The sequence below is a fragment of the Euprymna scolopes genome, chromosome 13 (genome assembly GCF_053919585.1).
Source record: "Euprymna scolopes isolate OS-2025 chromosome 13, ASM5391958v1, whole genome shotgun sequence".
In the NCBI taxonomy this organism is placed as follows: Eukaryota; Metazoa; Mollusca; class Cephalopoda; order Sepiida; family Sepiolidae; genus Euprymna; species Euprymna scolopes.
This window is the reverse complement of record NC_136494.1, coordinates 27,899,198-27,920,052: the sequence shown is the minus strand read 5'-3', so window position 1 is coordinate 27,920,052 and position 20,855 is coordinate 27,899,198. Positions and strand designations below refer to the sequence as shown.

At 33.5% G+C, this 20,855-nt stretch overlaps 1 protein-coding gene across 7 annotated transcripts in view; it reads right to left on the bottom strand.

The window, feature by feature from the left end:
• The window catches only part of LOC145291958 (ral guanine nucleotide dissociation stimulator-like 1), a 270,169-nt gene that overhangs the window by 27,369 nt on the left and 221,945 nt on the right, over window positions 1-20,855 (bottom strand). For all 7 annotated transcript variants that reach the window (XM_080137892.1, XM_080137887.1, XM_080137891.1 and 4 more), the window contains exons 5-9: window positions 17,079-17,263; window positions 14,671-14,804; window positions 7,088-7,297; window positions 5,704-5,807; window positions 2,841-2,925 (exon numbers count right to left, since the gene is read on the bottom strand). In XM_080137892.1, the coding sequence (XP_079994018.1) occupies window positions 2,841-2,925; window positions 5,704-5,807; window positions 7,088-7,297; window positions 14,671-14,804; window positions 17,079-17,263 (718 nt within the window). The remainder of the gene's footprint in view (window positions 1-2,840; window positions 2,926-5,703; window positions 5,808-7,087; window positions 7,298-14,670; window positions 14,805-17,078; window positions 17,264-20,855) is intronic.

Genomic DNA, 20,855 nt, shown 5'->3' with positions numbered 1-20,855 from the left:
ACTATCATCCAAGCTTCAGCCTCTGTCCCATCAACACAAGCACTTGTACCCCCTCTATGTAAATGCCCCCGACAAATCCGACAAGCAGTACAATCCCACCCCTTCACAGCACAGTAGAGATCCCTAGATGTAAGAGAGCCTTCTACTCCAGTAGTTTCTTCCCAGAACCGCTAGACTTCGGAACTCTCTACCAGGTTCCTGCTTCCCCAACTGTACTGACATGCAGAAGTTCAAGTGTAATGTGAACCGACATCTTGCTGCCCAACTTCCCACCTAGTACCCCTGTAGCCTGTGTCCCTAATAGTAGCCCCTACATCAAAGTGGCAATGTGCCTTGTTTGTGGTGAAAATGTAATAAAAAAATAAAAAAATGGAGATATTTAAAATTTGCAGAAACATAACTAAAACATTTAATTATGGCTGCTGCCATGTATTATAGATACATATATCTCCAAAACAGGGGAGATATAACAGATGAATCAAGTCTCCCTTTGCTGTTATTTCAGATCATTTGAAACCATAGCAGCAAGTTTTAGTCTCCCCTCCATCAAGGCCAGAGGTATTAGGGAAATATCAGATATTTTATAATTCATAAGCAAAACTAGGAAAACAAATGACTATGATTGAGACATTTGATGGCTGTAAAAAATGCCCAAAATTAGGCTCTGGATGATCCCCTTAATGTGCGACCTTAAGGGCAAATGTTACATAGTGCACTACACAATTCAGGTCATTAGCTTTCCAATGAGCCTTCGTTTGTTAAATTCTGATCAATAGTCATTGAGATTTGGAACTTATTAAATTGCCCCCAAAAGGCGATTATATATATATATATATATATATATATTAGTAGCAAAACTGGTAAATAGTAAAACTTGAAGAAGGTGCTCAATGCTATTGCAGAGCAAATATATATTTTTTTTATTTTATTACCATTTTATCTGTTTAGTTACACATGTTTCCGCCACCGAATCGTATCAACGATCCAATAACTTCGTCAAACTTGGACCTGGATCGTTGATACAATTCGGTAGCAGAAACTTGTAACTAAACAGATAAAACGGTAATAAATTAATATATATATATATATATATATGGATATATCTGTACTGGTAGCCCAATTGAATCTCGAAATGCTTATATCTTTGGTTCTATGGAACAAAACTATATGAAAATTTGCAGGGTTTTTTTTTTAAGATTATAATATTATTCTGTGATTAAAATTTTATGACAATTGGTAAAAAAAGAACCTATATTTTCAAACTAATAAAATATGCCCAAATTTGCCTACATTTGTATATATAATGTCCTGTAAGCCAGCTTTAGTTTGCTTCTCCGGTTGTCTCCCCTGTGGCCTTACCAGGCCAGTAATATATATTCACTCACACACACACACACACACACACACACACACACACACAGCAGTGGCCTTCATCCGAGGGGCTAGGTTGTTCTTCCATCAGACATGACCAGGTGGAAGTCTTGAATAATTAGTAAATATATTTTTAACATCATATGTACTGAGTATTGAACCATCAACCTCCAGAAGACTAATGTGGAACTGATTATTATTTAGCACATTTATCCGTTGCGCCACAGATCACAACAAAATTATGGTTAAAAGTTACATGTTGTGATAATAACATACAAAATGAGAACAAAATGGTGTCTAATCTGTGAAGAAACTTTATTCCAACAGAAATTTGATGGATCGAAGGGGCCTGTGGCGTAGTGGATAGAGATGTTGAATCTCTATAGCTCTAGGTGAGAATTGTCTGAAGATAGCGGTTTCAATCCTAACCAAAGCTGGCCAGAGGCTTACTTGGCCAAATCATGGTGAGACGACAACAACTATGGAAGGCAGTAATTGCTGAGAATGCAGTCAGGAGATTCAGAGTTTCTATCCTGTTGCGGTTACCACCTGATGAAGGCCAAATCGTCATGAAACAACAACTAATAAAGATTAGGATAATAGTCTGCAATAAATGAATTAATAAATAATACTCATCTCAATAATGAATTCCAGTTAAAAAATATATATAGAAATTTGATGGTACACAGATTGGTTGTTCACATTGAATTCTTAGAGCCCAACTAAATGATATATATCTATATATATATATATCTATATATATATATACACACACACGCGCGGCACAATCATATTGGCATACCGATTCTTGCCAGATCATCAAAGTTAAGCAATTATGAGCCTGGCCAGTACCAAATTGGAAGGCTAAGCACTGTATGTACTGCGTCGTGATGTAGAAATTTCTAGGTTGTTATCTGGGAGCAATATTTGTCTAGGAGAAGGAAAACTCTCATATAAAACCTGAGGTTTACTGCCTGCTCTGTCTTGGGGCAGCCCTTGCACTGACAAAGATTACCAATTGTACCAAAACGCGTGTTTGGTTCGACACAAAGCTTAGAACTGCACGCCTGTGGAACTCTTTTCCGTTTGCCGTTTTTCCATCTCATTACAATTTGGTTGTCTTCAAGTCAAGCGTAAACAAATTCTTGATGAACCGTCCTCTTAAAGTAATCCAATTTACCAAATTTCCAATACTAATGATTACTATTATATTATCCCACCCTGTACAAAATTCAACATTCAAAACCAATCTGTGTATGATCATTTTTGAGATGATATAAATTTTTATTGAAATAAAATCTCTTTATCAGCACAGGGATTAGATAGCAAATTGAAAATTTAAGCATATAATCAAAACTAAAGTGAGGATAGCTAATGTTTATACAGCAAATCATGAAGTTTAGAGGCTAAGTGGAGGTCATTACAATTTACATAGAAAAATTTACATAATCATTTAAATATTTTCATACCTTCATCAGCAACTCTCTCGAAGCTATTTGATTGTTTTCTTCCGAACATAACTCAGATAGCTCCTCAAAAAGTGCCATGGTTTCTCTGAAATTAAGGAATAACAATAGAAAATGATTTTAGAATTTAAAATAGTTTCATTCAAAAATTCAAAATATACCTTATCTACCATTACTATTTTATAAATCATATCACATTTACAGTTTGGAAGTTTTTAAATTTTTTAAATCACGAGAAAACAAGCAGAGCATTGAGTGAATTATGTTATTCAGAATTGAAAAAAGAACCAATAGACAAAAAAAGACGTCTATTTTATTTAATAATATATATATATATATATATATATATATATATAGGAGCAAACAGTTAATAAAACATGTTAAAATATGTGGAGATAACTTTATAAATATTAATTCTTTAATATTTATATTATACTTTAAATGTACCATCTTCGATCATTTTGATAAATTTAATTGTAATTTTTATTTTATATATATATATATATATATATATATATAAAATAAAAAGGAACAAACCGTATTATGTGTTCATCAACGTTTCGTCTTTATTTCGAGACTTCCTCTGGATGAATGAGATTAAGAAACAAAAAATATACCAGTACAAAATATTTGAAAATGTTTCACACTGGTATTTTTTGTTTCTTAATCTCATTCATCCAGAGGAAGTCTCGAAATAAAGACGAAACGTTGATGAACACATAATACGGTTTGTTCCTTTTTATTTTCTCTATTTTGTCGGAATACTATTTCCATCATATATATATATGTGTGTGTGTGTGAGAGAGAGAGAGTCGTGTTTGTATATATCAAGTGAAATGACAGTTCAAAATAAAATAACAGTAAAACGTTTTGATTTACTTGTTTATCAGAGAAAAATATTAATGTACACCAAAAATTACGAAAAATTATTGAGTAGAATTTTAATAAAAAAATCGAATTATTTTACTATTCAAAGTCCACAAACTTTGAATGATGAGGCAGAATGTCCTCTTTATATTAGAAACGTCATTTGGAGTTCGTGGGCAAGTAGGGAAGATCTTAATCATAGCTGTTCTGTTTTGTGGATATTTTTGTAATCTTTAAAAAGTATACATAATTGACAGCACCATGATGTCCACACAACTTTGTTAATTCAACGTGTTCTCTTTGCTGCGAAACACTTGACCCTGTCAACTTCCAAGAGTTTGCAAATCAGATCCACTGTTTCCAACCAGTCTACAAAAGATGTTGCTCCAGCATATTCTAGGATCAGTTTTAGGTTGAACCTTCAGCCATACTGCTGAGACAGCTTGTTTTTTTGTTTTTTTTTTGTTTCAGAATCAAGCAGATCCTTGCATGCCATTCGTTTGTGAAGAAGAGGAGGAAGAAGTAGAAGACGACCAAATAAAAAACACAAACACAATTTGGCGACTACATTTTCTTCATTACCTCAGCTAAGTGCATCCTTCCTTTCTGTTATTTCCCTTGTATTTGAGCTCTTTCGTACAGTTTGCATGTCTTGGAACATTTAAACATGTGCTTGCCCATTCTAAGCGGCACTATTCAAAATTCATCCTTATCGCATTTGTATTCACCAAAGCCTTCATCGCTTTCCAGACATTTCAGACATTTCCCATACATACACATTATATATATATATATATATACATACAAACACACATGTGTGTTTGTGTGTTGGGGCGGAGAGGGCTCCCGTAAGCCGTGGTGAAGGCAACCTTTCTAGGAGAAGCAAATCTCTGATTTAAAAAAGCATAAAGCGGGAGACCAGTACCCGCATTAAGCTGGTCTGCAGTTTAACTTGTTGCTGGCTATCTTGCTCTTGCTTGTTGCTGGATCTCAACATTTTGAACCGAGAGAGAGACTTAGCTGTCGTACAAAGCTAAGACTCTGTAACATCACCTGTGTATAGATACTCCCTCAGGCATTTGTCTATAAAAATGGTCCTGTGGCGATGGAAAAGTTATGACGCATGGAGGCTTGAAATGCTGGAAACATGTAATAATTGATCTCAATGACCGTCTTCAGTATCATGCCTGCGTGAGCGTGTGAATTCACCCGTAGGACTAAGAAAAAAAAAAAGGTCATTTCTGGGCTCATGGACATTAAGTGTCTGAGGGAGTGGCACTCGTCTGACAAGACGTTTGCAATCATCATATATATACACACACATACATATACACACACATATATATATATGCATATATACATACACATATATATATAAGAACAAACAGTTAATAAAACATGTTAAAAAACACTTTGAAGAAAGTTAAAAATATATTTAATTTGAGAAGGAAACACTAAATGAGTGGATAGTCCTTAATCCGCAGAGTTTCGAAGAAATACTTTCCTTCTCATCAGAGGGTAGGATTTAGCAAAATGCGGGATCGGATTTTGCTTGCAAAAGTATTTAATGAAACTACAAGTAAGTCAAAGATCTTACTTGATAACAAAAAGTGAAGCAGAGGGAATAGGGCAAAGAAAAAAGTGATTTCACGTGAATGGATAGTCTGCTGAAATGTAAAGTAATCAATGACGATAAAATCCAAAAAAGCAAATCCAAGAAAGTTACTTAAATTTCCATTTGCACAAGTAAAATCCAAGGGAATTGCGTAATTGGAAGATGGTCCAAAATAATCCAAAAGGCAGAAATCCGTGGAATAATTCACAAATAGATACAAGGAACAGGGGAAAGAATTTCAATAGTATATATATATATATATATATATATATATATATAATACTAATTTGTGCCTTTTTTTACCCATGTTTTGTCAAATGTTTTCTCACTCTTAATCCCACTTGTAGTCAAAAAAAAAGAAAGCTTGATCTAAAATCTACTTACTTAGGAACTGCTGCCCAAGTTTTACGTAATCGGTAAACTGGATGCGCTTGAAGACCAGATATGATTGCTTTCAAAGAGGAGAAATTCTTAAGATCTCTTAGTTCCTGTGAAAAAAAAAAAAAGAAAGAAATTATAGACAAATGACTAATTCTCCAAGAAAGAACAAACAAAACAACAGAAGTAAAAACTGAAGGCATGAAACTAAAGCATGAAAACGATGCCTAATCTAAAGAAATAAAAGTCAGATTTAATATTAGGATACTTTTCTTCGGCCAAAACAGGTCTTTTTTAACCTGAAATTTGTTGAGATAAATAAGTAGTTAGATTAATAGATAGATAGATAGATAGAGAGAGACAGAGAGAGAGAGAGAGAGAGAGAGAGAGAGAGATTATTAAGCACAAAGACTTTTAGATTATACATTTGGTAACTCATATTAGCATGGCTACATTTGATCGCTTCTCCCTATGTGGCATGTATTTTTTTTTAAATCTGAAATTGTTGCATAACATAATAAAACACGTAAAAGAAAAGGCAATATTAAAGTCTATTCATACAAAAATAATTTTATTAGAAAACTTTATTAAAACAATGAAAAATAAATTGTAATTAATGAGGGTTCAGAGTGTTCTAAGAACATTCTAGAAGAAAAAGTTTTTTTTTTTTGTTTGTGAAGAGAATTTGGGTAGACATGTTCATTTTGGCTGATGCCATGTAATTGCTTATGGTGATGATATTATTTAAAGCTTCTCATCGGCTGAAAAATATATTTTTTCTTCTATTTATCTTATTTGAATTTGGAAACAATTTTGTACAAAACTATACAACTTCTTGTTTGGACATTTTTCTAATATTTGCAAACGTGTTAGACCTGTGCGTAACTATGATTCATTCTATTCCGTCTGTGTTGAATAAAAACACAAAACAGCAAATTGTTCGTACTAGTTCTCGACTAAGTCGCCAAAGGGAACGCGATTGATGAGAGTCAAATGAAAGAAGACTATTAATGCAATGCATCATGGTTAATGCAAGGTTCTTTCATGTGGAAGAAACCCAGTTTTGAATTTTTCAATGTCAAAGCATGGCAAGAAGTTGAAGAAGGTCAACGAGGGATCAGTAGACTTTTGTTAAAAAACAATCTAACCAAACAAATGTCAAAATAAAAGTGAAAATATTAATTTTGAAAATATACCCCCCCCCCCTCTTATTTTAAAACATTTTTCTAGTGTCTGCAGGTTTAGATATTTTTAGACTAGGATAGTGTTCTGGAGAGTTGGAGAAATATACTGGTTATTAAATACTTCCATAATAAATTAAAAAAATATCTGATAATTAAATAATTATTTAATAATGGCCAAGTTTTATCTTTTCAATCACTTCTCTTACCTGAGCGATTTCTATCCATTTTGTTATAACTCGTACCCGGGCGGGTTTACGTTCTGACTGTTTTAAAATTGTAGCTGTAACTCGTAAGGACACTCGATTAAACTGTTCAATTGTAGCCAAAATCGTTGGTGGTTCTCGTCCGCTTTTTCTATCACGTCTCGCCCATACGGCTCCTAAACAATGATGAGGGATCACTTTTCGGAACAATTGCTGTGAATTACAAAAAAAAAACAAGAAAAAAAAAAAACGTTTCAATCAAAAATTTTCAAAAACAAAAAAACATTTCAATCAGAAATTTTCAAGAACAAAAAACAAAAACAAAAAAAAAACATTGAAATTAGAAAAATTTCAAGATTTTCAGGATTTTTCATTCTATTTCATTTAATGTCTTTAACATATTGGCATGCACTGCAGCTTTAAGGAATTGACTTCCAAACCAATCTATCTCTGACCAGATCTTTATTTATCCCTCTTTCTCCAAAATCCATTTTTATTATTTTCTTCCATGTTTTTCTTGGCCTTTCTCTGTGAACTAACCCTACTACCTCAACTGCTCAACATCTACTAACCCCCAAACTTCAATGTGGCCATACCATCAAAGTTTCCTATACTGCATATATCTCTTTTGTTGATGTATGCTATACCCCCACCTCAAAACGAGCTAATGTCGGGAAGGATGTTCTCATGGTGAACAAAATGGGAATGACATTCCCCCCCCACCCACCCACCCACTGAATTAAGCAGTGAAAGAAAGATAGTACATTAATCTGAAATAGTATAATAGACTTAACTGAACTTTAAAAGTGCAAGTTAATAAAGGTAACAGTACAGATTTGGCTTCAGATATCAAATCTATTATGATTTCGATTATTTTTATAGTTGTTGCATTGTTGAATGTACATATAATTTTCTAGCTTGCACTTTTTTTTCAAAAACTTGCTAAAATCATATATACACTTGACAATTCTTTTGTCATTATTCTCAAAGTCAACACAGACAAATTTTTTTTTTTTTTTTACACAGTGATCACCACTTATCAAGGCCCGGAAGCCACTCAGGGATAAGGGTTATTGCAAGTTCATTACGTTAGTGTGGAGATTTGATGAAGTGTTTACTTAAGGGGGCGGTTCATTAGGAATTTGTTAATGTTGGACTTGAGCACATCCAAGTTGTAGTCCGGTGGGAAGCAGGCAGACGGAACAGAGTTCCACAGGTGTGCAGTTCTAAGAAAGAAGCTTTGTTCATGGAATCCACGTTTTGATTTAGGCACAGATAAAGAGTGGGGGAAATTTTTCACAGTGGATTCGGCTAGACGGGTGTTTTATTTACAATGAAGCTTTTTGCCCACCGACAATGAGAGAGACGTTAGTTGCAGAGATTGGTTGATGTGTAGCATGATCGCTGAGAAAATGTCCATTATTCTCCTCTGTTGTTTATATTATCTGTCTTATACATACATCAATCGACATTCCCGGGAATGTAAATATCAAAATATTACATTCTTCTTTTCTTTTTTTTTTTTTTTTTACCTTGCATTGCGTAATTCATAAACTCACGACCTGGAATATAAACCTTTCTTTGTTTTCGTGATAATTACAATTCTGGTCATTTTTATGAGACGCAAGAATGTAGATCAAAATCCATCTGGAATATGCGCATGCGCACACCTCTGCTTTCAAATCCAAATTATTCTCATCTTGTTTGTTTTTTTTCACAATATTTATAACCTCCAATCCAGAGTGCAATGGATAAAGACATTGATTATTAATCAATTCTAAGATAGAGTCTTCTGGAGATTGAAGGTGAAATCCCGATCATAAATTAAATTGAAAATTCATTAAAACCCCATTTTATAGTAAATCTTCCATTTATAAATTATTTATAAATCATTTATATTGTTAATCTACACAGAATCGTTTTCATCCAGTTTCTTTCGTCATATTTCGTAAGTATTACTACTCACAGAAACCAGTTCACAACTGACGTTTGGCTCTCCCAGAGTAAACTGATCTCGTGTTACATTCTTCTAATGTTATACGGTTGTGGTAAATCCCAATAATTCTCTCAATTGCAACTCTTGTCGAATCAAATTAATACAACAATAATAACAGCAATAATAACAACAACGACAATAATAACGACAATAATAACGACAATAATAACAACAATAATAACAATTGCGCATCTCGCCATTGCTTTCCTGTTACACAAACACTTCACTTAAATGCAGCTGTCTCTACTTAATTGCACAAGTGCATAATTATTGACAACATTTCCAGAAATGGAAACTATATTTCATCCCCACCCCCTTGAATTGAGCACTGAAAGAACGGTAGTACATTAATCTAAAATACCGATAACTCATTGCACGTGTGCCCCCCCCCATGATGTATGTACCCCTTGACAAAACTGCTTAGCAACAAAATCACACTCTTTCACTGTTGAGGTCCCTAAATGCTAGAAAAACTTTCTGCTCTTGTTTGTTTCTTCCCTCGCACAGCTAGACTTTGGAATTCCTTTTCTGCTGCCTGCTTCCCTGACTGTACTGATGTGCAGAAGTTTAAATGTAATGTAAAACAACATATAGTTCAGCTTCCCTAAGCATGGTCTCAAATAGTAGCCCCTTATGCCCAAGTGGCAATATGCCCTGTTTAGGGTGAACGCAAGTTTAAAAAAAAAAAAAAGAGAGGGAGGGGGTAAAATTTCAAGTCCAAGGAAAATCTCCCAAAATATTAATCTTTACATAAAACATAAGGAAATGGGAATAAGAAGAAAACTAGTAGTAGTATTACTACTACTTATATTCAGTCCATGCTGGCACGGCTTTTAGAAAATAATTTCTAAGTTAACCTATCTCTGGCCAGGTTTTTATTTATCCCTTTTTCTCTAAAATCCATCTTTATTACTTTCTTCCAATGTTTTCTTTTGCCCACCCCTGCTACCTCAACTGCTCTACATCTACTAACCCAAGAATTCTCATCTATTCTTACATGATAATACCATCAAAATAACTCTTGCTTCCCTTTGTCCCTTAGTCCTCACATTCCAGGAGCAATGTTTCTGACAAAGAAGGCAGAATTGCTGTTTTCTGGGTCAGAATCTATTTCATCTAAAACTTATCATTGGCAAGTTTTTGACCTTGAAGCAATATTTTTTTAACCTCTTTACACCAAATGGCTTCATGCCTTGTCTGGAGCGATTTCCATAAAAAAGTCTCTTTTGTTGTGCACATCTTCCTATATTGTTCCAAGTTAACCTTCCCCTAAAGTCAGCAATAACTGAAGTTTCCTGAACTTACTTCGCCCTAACTCTTGAAAACACACTAGCACCTGCTCCCCCATGTAATCCAATGGTAAGCAGTACAATTTGCACTTATTACAAGATCTACTCTCTCCAAAAGCTTCTCCTTTGTTGGTTTTGCCACACCCTTCACCAACACCCAGGTAACTTCATTCATCAAGTCATCAACCCAGCAGCAGCACCACCACCAGGCTAAAAGAAATGTTTCAGTAGCCAACTCAAAACCTGACTCAGGATGGTGAAGTAGAAGCTGAACTAATTTTGGGCCCTCACTTTTATGGGGCTCATCACCAGAACTGCAAATGGCTTCCTTTTTTTTTTTTTTTAAAAAAACAAAGGAATCACCACTTATCAAGCTCCAGAGGCCACTCAAGGATAAGGGTTAATGAGTGTATGATAGTCAATGGGACAATATCATAAAAAACGTTAGTAGTGGAAATTTGGTAACTTTACGTTGAAGACAACCACATTGTAGTCAGTTGGAAAGTAGGAAAATAGAACAGAGTTCCACAGGAGTACAGTTCTAAGAAAGAAGCTTTGTTCATGGAATCTACGTTTAGGTTTAGGCACAGATAAAGAGTGGGGGAAATTATTGATAGTGGTTTCAGATAGATGAGTGTTTTCCGTGTAAGTCAGGCAAGGGGGGACCATAGATTGAAGCTCAGATGAGTACTTGCCATGAAAATAATGATAAAGCAGAGGCAGACTCGCAATGTCTCTTCTGCAGGGAAAGAGGTTGCAGGGAAGAGAAAAGGACATCCCCTACTAGGCTATGAAGTCTATTTTGAACTCTGTCAAGACAGGATTGCATTCATAATGGAAGCAGTCTTGTCAGTCAGTGTTTAGGATGTGGTGAACTTGTTGGAAAAAGCCGACTTTTAAGCATTCCTAATCTATTATAAAAAGAAAAGTCATAATTCTGTATGTGTGTCTGGCTAAAAATCAGAAACAGCACAGGATATACTTAGAAACATTAGATCATTGGATACAGTGTGACTGCAACCTAGTTATGCTAAGAAAACAAAAACTACAAGGGCCGTTTCAAAAGTAAAGCCTCCTATTTTTTTTTAACTCAAAAGGTTGAAGGGCTACAAAGACGGGAATGATACCACTAAAATGAGTGACCTTTTGTGCTCCAGAATTTATTTTTCTACATAGTCACCATCATTCTCAATGCATTTTTGCAAGGAATTCAATGGGGCATCTCTGCTCCTAACACACGTCCATGACAGAGACTATTTCTTAGAGACTCATACCATCAATACTTTCAACAGGGAGATGAAACTTTCAAGTTATGAATGCATAAGTTCAGTTATCATAACAATGCAATTTGCAATACCCTCTGATCCATTCAGGTGGAATAAAGATAGGATGTATTACTTTTGGAACACACCTCGTGTGTGTGTGTGTGTGTGTATGCGTGTTCATGTATAATGTTAAGGAAAGTAATTCAGGTATAACATTAAAAGCAGCTGATTTGAAATATTATATACAAAGTTGGGATTGTTTGTAGTCTGGATGTAAAGTAACATTAAGCGACCGTTGGTATGAAGCTAATTTTGATGAGTTCATCACTTAAAGAGAAATGCAATTTATTGAGAGCGGGGAGGGCAGAAATGTTGCCTATTCTAAACTGATTTGTTAAAAATATATAACATTTTTTTCGCTTTCATTTTTAACGAGAACAGTAACAATGAAAGGACCCTGGGACACGTTTTTTCAGGTTACAATGTGGAATACTATGAAAGTGTGCAAGTTATTACCCTCCAGTAAGAGCGCATTCAGCTTCCGCCACAATAGCTCAATTCCGGTACTAATCATTGATAGGAACTTTCGGTCCTAGTGCACTTATTGATCCGCACTATTTTGCACGCATAAACATTAACCCATAACGTAAACAAATAAACACAAATCGCTTCTTTTGCAGATTTTGACCTGCGCACTGAAATATTAACGTTATTATTTCGAAATTATTATTTAATATGGGAAGGGTGAGGATGTTTTGCAACTATTCTTTATTACAACTAAACACGTTTAACCCGTTCACAAACATAAGAACAATTGTAGTAAAATCAAGACTACTACTACTACTATTACTCTCTATCCATCCTTTTTCCTTCCTTCCTTCTTTTTTTATTTTTTGTTTACATTTCTAGATACAAAATAGTTGTGTGAGAATGGTGAATTTGTTGACACATTTACTAATCTGTTTCAATATTAGTTTTATTTTATTTATTTAGGTTTTATTTTTTTGCTTCAGGTTTTATGAATTATTATTTTTTTAGATTTTAAGTTTCTATAACTTGGTTGAAGGATTTCAATATGGGGTTTTCATTCTTATATTTTTATCAGTAGGTTCATGTGCGTTTTTGCCGCTAAATGACTTTCGTCAGCGTTCGATTCGTAGGAAAATCATGTTTAATTTTCGATTTTTGAGCGATTATTCAGAAAAATAGGTAACTATACAAGAATAGGGAGGATTTTTTTTTCATGCTTGAGTGATCCGTCCGTGATTTTTCATTTTAATATACTTTCATAGAAATGTTTCTGTTATGTCAAAAAAAACCTATTTTCTTTACATCACAAGTGTCACGCTCATACATGAATTCCATAGCTAATATAACATACTGACCCAACGGGTCACGGGTAGTCTAGTTTATATAATTATAAAATTTTGTGGACCTTGCTTACTTTCTTGCATCTTGTCTTTGATGATGAGGTAATTCCATCTTTTAAACATGGGATGACAGATGAAGTTATATATATATATATATATATATATATATATATATATATATATATATATATGAGCAAACAGTTAATAAAACATGTTAAAAAAACACTTTGAAATGAGTTAAAAACATATTTAATCTGAAAAGGAAACACTAGATAAGTGGATAGTCCTTAATCCGTGGAGTTTTGAAGAAATATTTTCCTTCTCATCAAAGGGTAGGAATTGGCAAAATGCGGGATTGGATTTTGCAAGCAAAAGTAAGCTCTATCTCCTATTTGGTTTTATCGAGCTTTTACATTTGGCTGAGATAACTTTATAAATATTAATTAATTAATTTATAATATACTTTAATTTTACCATCTTGGATCATTTTGGTAAATTTAATTGTAATTTTTATTTTATATATATATATATATATATATATATATATATATATATATATATATATATACATACACCTGCTTGATTGCTCAAATCTCGTATTTAAAAAAAAAAAAAGACAGGAATTTATATATATATATATATATATATATATATATATATATATATATATATATGCACACACACACATACATACACACACAAAGTAGAACCCTAAGATACGTTTTTTCAGGTTACAATGTGGAATACAATGTTTTTTCGGCTCCTGGTTCCAGTATTTGCCACGCCTTATGGTGTTATTTATAATGTTCTGTGTATTATATACTGTACTGTATTTCGTTACTAATTTTTAATGTTGGGGTTCTACTGCATGTGTTTATGGGCATGGCTCAGAGGTTAAGGAACGAGTGTGGAGAGTTGTAGGTTTTGGTTTTGATTCAAGCTGATGACACTCAAGTCATATATATATATTTTTTAGTAGTGATCTCAGTATTATATATTAGGTTTAATATAATAATCGATACAGGTGCTCGTCTGAACTCCAATCTCTGGTCCCCCCCCTCACCAATCTTTCACGAAAAACACCCGTCTAGCTGAATCCACTATGAAAAATTTCCACCACTCTTTATCTGTGCCTAAATCAAAATGTGGATTCCATGAACAAAGCTTCTTTCTTAGAACTGCACGCCTGTGGAATTCTGTTCCGTCTACCTGCTTCCCACCTGCCTACAACTTGGATGTCTTTAAGTCCAACATTAACAAATTCCCAATGAACAGCCCCCTTAAGTAAACACTCCATTAAATCTTCACACTAACGTACTGTACTTGCAATAACCCTTATCCCTGAGTGGCTTCCGAGCCTAGATAAGTGGTGACCACCGTGTAAAAAAAAAAAAAAAAAAAAAAAATACAGAATTGTCTCTATAATAATAAATATGTTATCTGCCTGAATTAAATTTTTTTTTTTTATATAGGCATCACCACTTATCAAGGCCCAGAGACCATTCGAGGATAAAGGTTAAGAGTGTACAATAGTCAATTGGACAATATAGTAATCGTTAGTAATGGAAATTCGTTAAATTTGTTAGCTTAAGTGGAATAGCTCATCAAGAACTTGTTTACATTGGACTTGAAGACAATCAGACAAAATTGATTTCCATATACTTACAGCGTCTTTACACGTTAACTGTTCGGCAAATCGTTGATTATCAATTTCAAAAAAGTCGAGCGGTTTATGATACTCAGAATCAATCATGTGATCGACTTCATCACAGATTGAAAATCGGAACTCAATTTTGTTTTCTGAAAAAAAAAAAAAAAAAAAAAAAAATTGAAAAAAGAAAAAAATAGAACAAAAATAAACAACTTTTGATGCTTATTTAGAATTACACTTAATTTAAAAAAAAAAAAATAAAAAAAAAAGACAGAAAAATTACAGAACGAACACGTCATATTCCAAAAATCATGTAAATTGATCAAGTAGTTTTCATTTTAACTAAGAATATCAAATTTTATGAGAAAGCAATATCGGAGCTGGGAACTGCCATGTTGTTTTAGAATTTCAAGAAAGACAGCTTAATCTGATTAGAGATATTTTCATTCAAAATAATTATACAATTATTAATTCCTAAAAATTCTAAATTTTGATTTTCTTTACAACAATAAAACTAAATAGATGTTAAATTATATAAAATCCCTTCCTCCACACACACACCAGAGAAATTCCTTGTTTTTGTGTTTTTTAAAGTGAAAAATAAAACTCACAAGCCCCCCCCCCCCGATTACTATTAAAAGTGCAAAATAAAATTAAGGATGTTCCGTTTTAATTAAATTAATTCTTCAGATGCATCTTTCAATTTACATGATTTTGGGAATATGAGATCTTTGTTTCGTGATGAGTATATACATCATAACACTTTTTTTCTGTATTTTTAGTTAAGTGTGATTCTAAATAAGTAACAAACTTTTGAACCAGACAAAACTGATTTTTTGTCGATGCAGAAATATGCAAACAGGTGGGAAAAGTTTAAACGAAATGAAACAACGTAAAAAAAAACAAAAAAAAAAACATGGTTGATTTTTAAAAAAATGAAAAAAAAAATAATGAAAAAAAAAAAAAAGACTCTACCCTATATTTTTAATAATTTATTTATAGGAAAATATGGTTATGATCAACTTCTGAACCAGATAGTGTTTTTAAGAACATGTCTTCCAATAAAAAATAAAGAGATACTTATGCAGAGAAGATACTGTAAACAGCTGGGGATATGCTGAAATGCTTAGCCAATGAAATTCGAGTAAGCAGATGAAAAAAAATTCAATCAATTTATTGACAACTTTATGAAACCATCAGAAACTACCAACAACACCAAAAAAAAAAAAAAAAAAAAAACATGGTACCTTCTCTACATAAGTACCTTGTTAGGTGAAAGTATAGAATTGTTACAAAACACTCTCCCCTTGTTAAGAATGGGTTTCTAAATAAAACGTTATTATTTAAACACAGAATTTTTTTTCCGCATGAGTACTGGAAAAATTCCATGAAAATGCAAAAAAAAAAAAAAAAAAGGAAATACAAAAAAAAAAACCCTCCCCAAACTTCTATCTTTTAAACTATTTCTGATCGTTTTCCCCCCTTATTTTAAATATTTGGACTAAAACTTGGAAAAAGAAAACTTATAAAGAAAAAAAAATGTGCCAAAAAACAAGTCTTTTACATTTGCTGTTATAGATTTTTTTTTTCCATATTATCGTTAAAAAAATTAAATATGCATTTTGAAAATTACCACAGGTCGAGTGGTTTGTATTGAATTTGGGAATCTACATAGAATTTCGAATGGAACATGTTATTTAATCCATGGGAGGTAGCATGCTCTTGTTCTGTCAGCCATAATAGGGTAGAAGTAATCCACAATTGAACTTTTAACATCCAGAGTGTTGAATTTTACCAAGTATTTTATCCGCTACACCACGGGCCCTTAAATAAAGGTTTCCATTCGAAATTAAAAAACAAAAAACAAAACAAAACAAAAAAAAAAAAAACATTTCAATAAAAAAATAAATAAATATGATTTGGATTTTAATCTTGTATTATTTTTACAATGTTTTTTTTTACAACGTTTCGGTTGCTGTAACCTTCAATCTTCTTCAGGTGTATCTTTGTCAAACTCAGGAATTTGCATGGAATTTTAAATGGAACTTTTATAATCCACAAGGGTAGCCTGCTCTTGTTCTGTCAACCATAATAGGGTAGAAGTTCTTAGTAATCCACAATTGTATTTTAAGAGTTGCACACACTGAGAATTGAACTTTTGACATCCAGAGTGTAACTTGCAACTGAATTTTATCGAGTACTTTATCCATTACACCACGGGTCTTTAAATAAAGATTTCTATTCCAAATTCCACGCAGATTCCCGAGTTCGACAATGTACACCTGAAGAAGGTCAGAGGTTACATTGATCGAAACATGAAAATAACACTCAAGATAAAAACAGTAAGTCTGATTAATCTAAAAATAGTCAATCCTCATCTCAAAAACTCAGAAATATATAAAAAAAAAAAAAGTTTGGTTCACCTTGGTTTTGTTGTGCTTCTTTTCGGAACCGTTCTTCCTTGTGTTTGGCTCGGAATACCAGATCTCTGTCTTCCATGTATTCTTGAGCAAACTTCTCTAACATCTGAAGACATGGATAATCTGGCTCCTCACGGAAATCTTCAGGATATGTATCGAGCCACACTGAGATCACAGATTTGATTGTCCTGTAAAAAAGAAACAAGATTTTTATAGATTAAAAAAAAAAACGTGACATTAAGCCTGCCCAATACTAAATAAGAGACCATTTGGAAATACTAGACACTATATTAAGATAAGTATTATACGCCCGGTAATGAACAATTCCAGGTCACCCTCAGGCAAGCTGTAGAGCCTGTTAGCATCCTTTTTAGCAAATAACCATATAGGGAATAGAAATATCTTCAGTCGGGGTGAAGGCAATGCCTCCCTCTGATATTCTGGCAGGTCAAAATTTGCAAATATTTCCAATTTTAAAGAAAGTAACGGAGATCCTGGAATATGGGGGGGGGGTAGAAATATCTTCAGTCAATTTCCTCCACTATCTGTGCCTATATTAAACACAAATTCCATGAACAGTGTTTCTTTCCTAAAATCGTCTGCCTGTGGAACTATCCCACTGGCCTGCTTTCCAGCTAATTACAACATGGTCATTTTCAAGTCTAATGTAAACAAGTTCTTGTTGAGTCGCCCTCCTAAAATAATCAAAATCTATCCAATTTCCACAATTAACGATCACTGTTCTGTTCTGTTGTCCCAGTGACCAGCTTACGGTCATTAACTCTTACCCTCAAGTGGCTTTTGATCCGAAGTTGGAAACAAAAAAAATAAAAAATAAAAAAAAAATAAAGATAAGAACAGTAGTCTGAATAATCCAAAATACTAAATCCTTATCTAAAAAATTCGGAAACATAACTTTATATATATATATATATTTTTTTTTTTTTTTACAAATGAGTCATCACTTATATAGGCCCAGAGGCCACACGAGGATAAGGGAGAATAAGTGTACAGTGATCAATGGAAGAATGTTGTTAATAGTAGAAATTTAGTAAATTGGATTACTTAAGGGGAACAGCTCATCAAGAACTTGTTTACGTTGGACTTGAAGACGACCATATACAAAATGTTTCGACATTAACACCAAAAAGGGTTGATGTGCCACAAAACTATAAAATGTAAGAATTGTTCAAAGAAATTCCAGTTGTGCAACAATACTTAAAATTTTCCTAAGATCCTACCAAGTGACAATTTCCGATCATGCACATGACAATTTCTTTTTTTTTTTTTTAATCTCGTACATAAGGATACAGATCACGAGTGGAAACAAAAGTTAGGACATCTGTTAAACTTCATCAGTTTTAAACTAGAAAAGAAAAACTATGACCGTACCGATTGTAGAAGAGGAAGTACTTGAGCAAAACAAGAATGAAGCCAGAGAACTTGAGAAACGACATCCCGTGCGTTTAAGTATTTGATGGGCAAGCACCTATTCAGACTTGGAAATGCCCACTCGAAGGCAAAGATTCATCAGAAAAAGAAGGAATGCACGACGTTAGACGAGATCTGTCAAATATTCAATAGATTGTTGTCACATCTGGGCTTTAGCATTTGTTACTCGTCTCTTGTTCTTAGACAGCCCCCACCCTCAAGTCTCCAACCCAATAGGTCCCGCACTACCAACCAAACTCCAACCTCTGTCCCATCACCAAAATGTTGTATCCCTGTGCCTGTTTTGCAAGTATTTTAATGGAACGTGCTCCGACGAACTGGAAGCACTTGTACTCTTCCTCTCAACGTAAATGCTTCCAACTAACTGAACAAACAACAAAATCCCACCCTACACTGTAGAGACCCCTAGACGCTAGAAAGCCTTCTACTCTAATATTTCTTCCCTCCAACTGCAAGACTTTGGAATTCCCTCCCTCTTTCCTGCTTCCCTGACTGTACTGACATGCAGAAGTTCAAGAGTTTTTGCAAACAGACATTTCGCTGCTCAACTCCCTACATAATGTCTATGTAGAATTAGACCCAAATAGTGGCCTTGTTTGGAGTGACCCCCCCCCCAAAAAAAAACCCCAGTAAAACAAAAACTTACCTGAATTTAGTTTTGAAAATATTTTCATAGAAGAAGATTGTTAGCAAATATATATTCAGAGTTATTTCCATTGAACAATATTCAAGTTCTCTCCTCTGAATTATTACTAATAACAAGTGAGAACGGACTCTTCAATTTTGAGATAAAAAAAGGACTCCTACGTGTATGGTGCAAATTTGAAATCAAGGCTTAACGCCTTTCTGATTTCGGCTACAAGCTAGACTGATGTGTTCAACCACAGTTACCTGCTTCCCTGACTGTACTGGCATGCAGAAGTTCAACTCCTTACATAGCATCCCTGTACATTTGGTCACAAATAGTAGCCACTTATGTCCAAGTGGCACTTTGACTTATTTGAGACAAAAAAAACAAAACAAAAACAGTAAAGATTGACAGCCATGTGCTAAATTCCAAAAGGATTTTGATGACTTGTAGTTCACATTCGTCCTCTACTCTTGAACATTGTGTAGTATCCTTTTTTTCCTTTTTTTTTTTTTACACAGGCGTCACCACTTATCAAGGCCCGAAGGTCACTCGAGGATAAGGGTTAATGGGTGTACAGTAGTCAATGGGATAATATTGTAGTAATCGTTAGTATTGAGAATGTTGTAAATTGGATTACTTAAGGGGACGGTTCATCAAGAACTGGTTTACATTAGACTTGAAGACAACCAAATTGTAGTCGGTTGTTTCTGCCAGAGATGGGGAATCCTACCAGATGCTAGATATTCACTCGTTATTTCACAGACTCCAACTAAGAGATCGTTTTAGTCTTCTTATCCTCACTTTAAATGCACTTGTTTGGATTTCTCTTGCACTTGGTTCACAGGGTGTATTTGTCAGATAGTTCTTTTTTATGAGCCCAGTATGAGTGATAGTACCGTAATGTCAAAAACTTAGAATTCTCCCTATATTATAAAACAAAACAAAAATAAAGAAAAATCTGTATGATGCAAATATCCGTGATAAAACGAAAATATCATATTCCAAAAATCACACAAATTGATGAAGTAGTTTTATTTTTATAAAGAAAATCATTTTTAAGCGATTAATGGGAATAAATCTAAGTATGAATTATTGCCTAGTTATCTCCCTTTCTTAATTTTTAAAGATTTCTTTTGAAAATCGCAGGCATCACAGTCACTCTTCAGATAAACATAAAATTTGATTTTCTTATTTAAAAGTAAAACTATTTGATCAAATTATGTGATTATCATAATATATTTCTGTTTCATCATGGGTATGTACATCATGAATTTTTTTTTTTAATTTTGTTTTTTAATATAGGGGCAATTCTGGACAATAATCTGCACTTGTTTGGATTTTTCTTGCACTTGGTTTGTGGGGTATATTTTTCAGGTAGATTTTTTTTTAAATTTCTTTTTCATCAACTCAGTAGGAGTGGTAGAGGGTATAGTACTGTCAAGCTATCAATTATGATTATACCATGCTGTGACATCATTCCTGGACATAATTTTATTGGTGCTTCTTTATTATAATAACAAAAAAAAAAAAAAATTGCATTTCAAGTAAAATAAATGGTATCTACGTAATTGTCATGTCACAAATAGTAACATATCCAAAAATTACAGAAAATGATAAGGCAGAAAAATAATTATTAATGAAAAACTGTTTTTGATTTATATGGGGAATAAATTTTGTTCAACACTTTGAATAAGTTC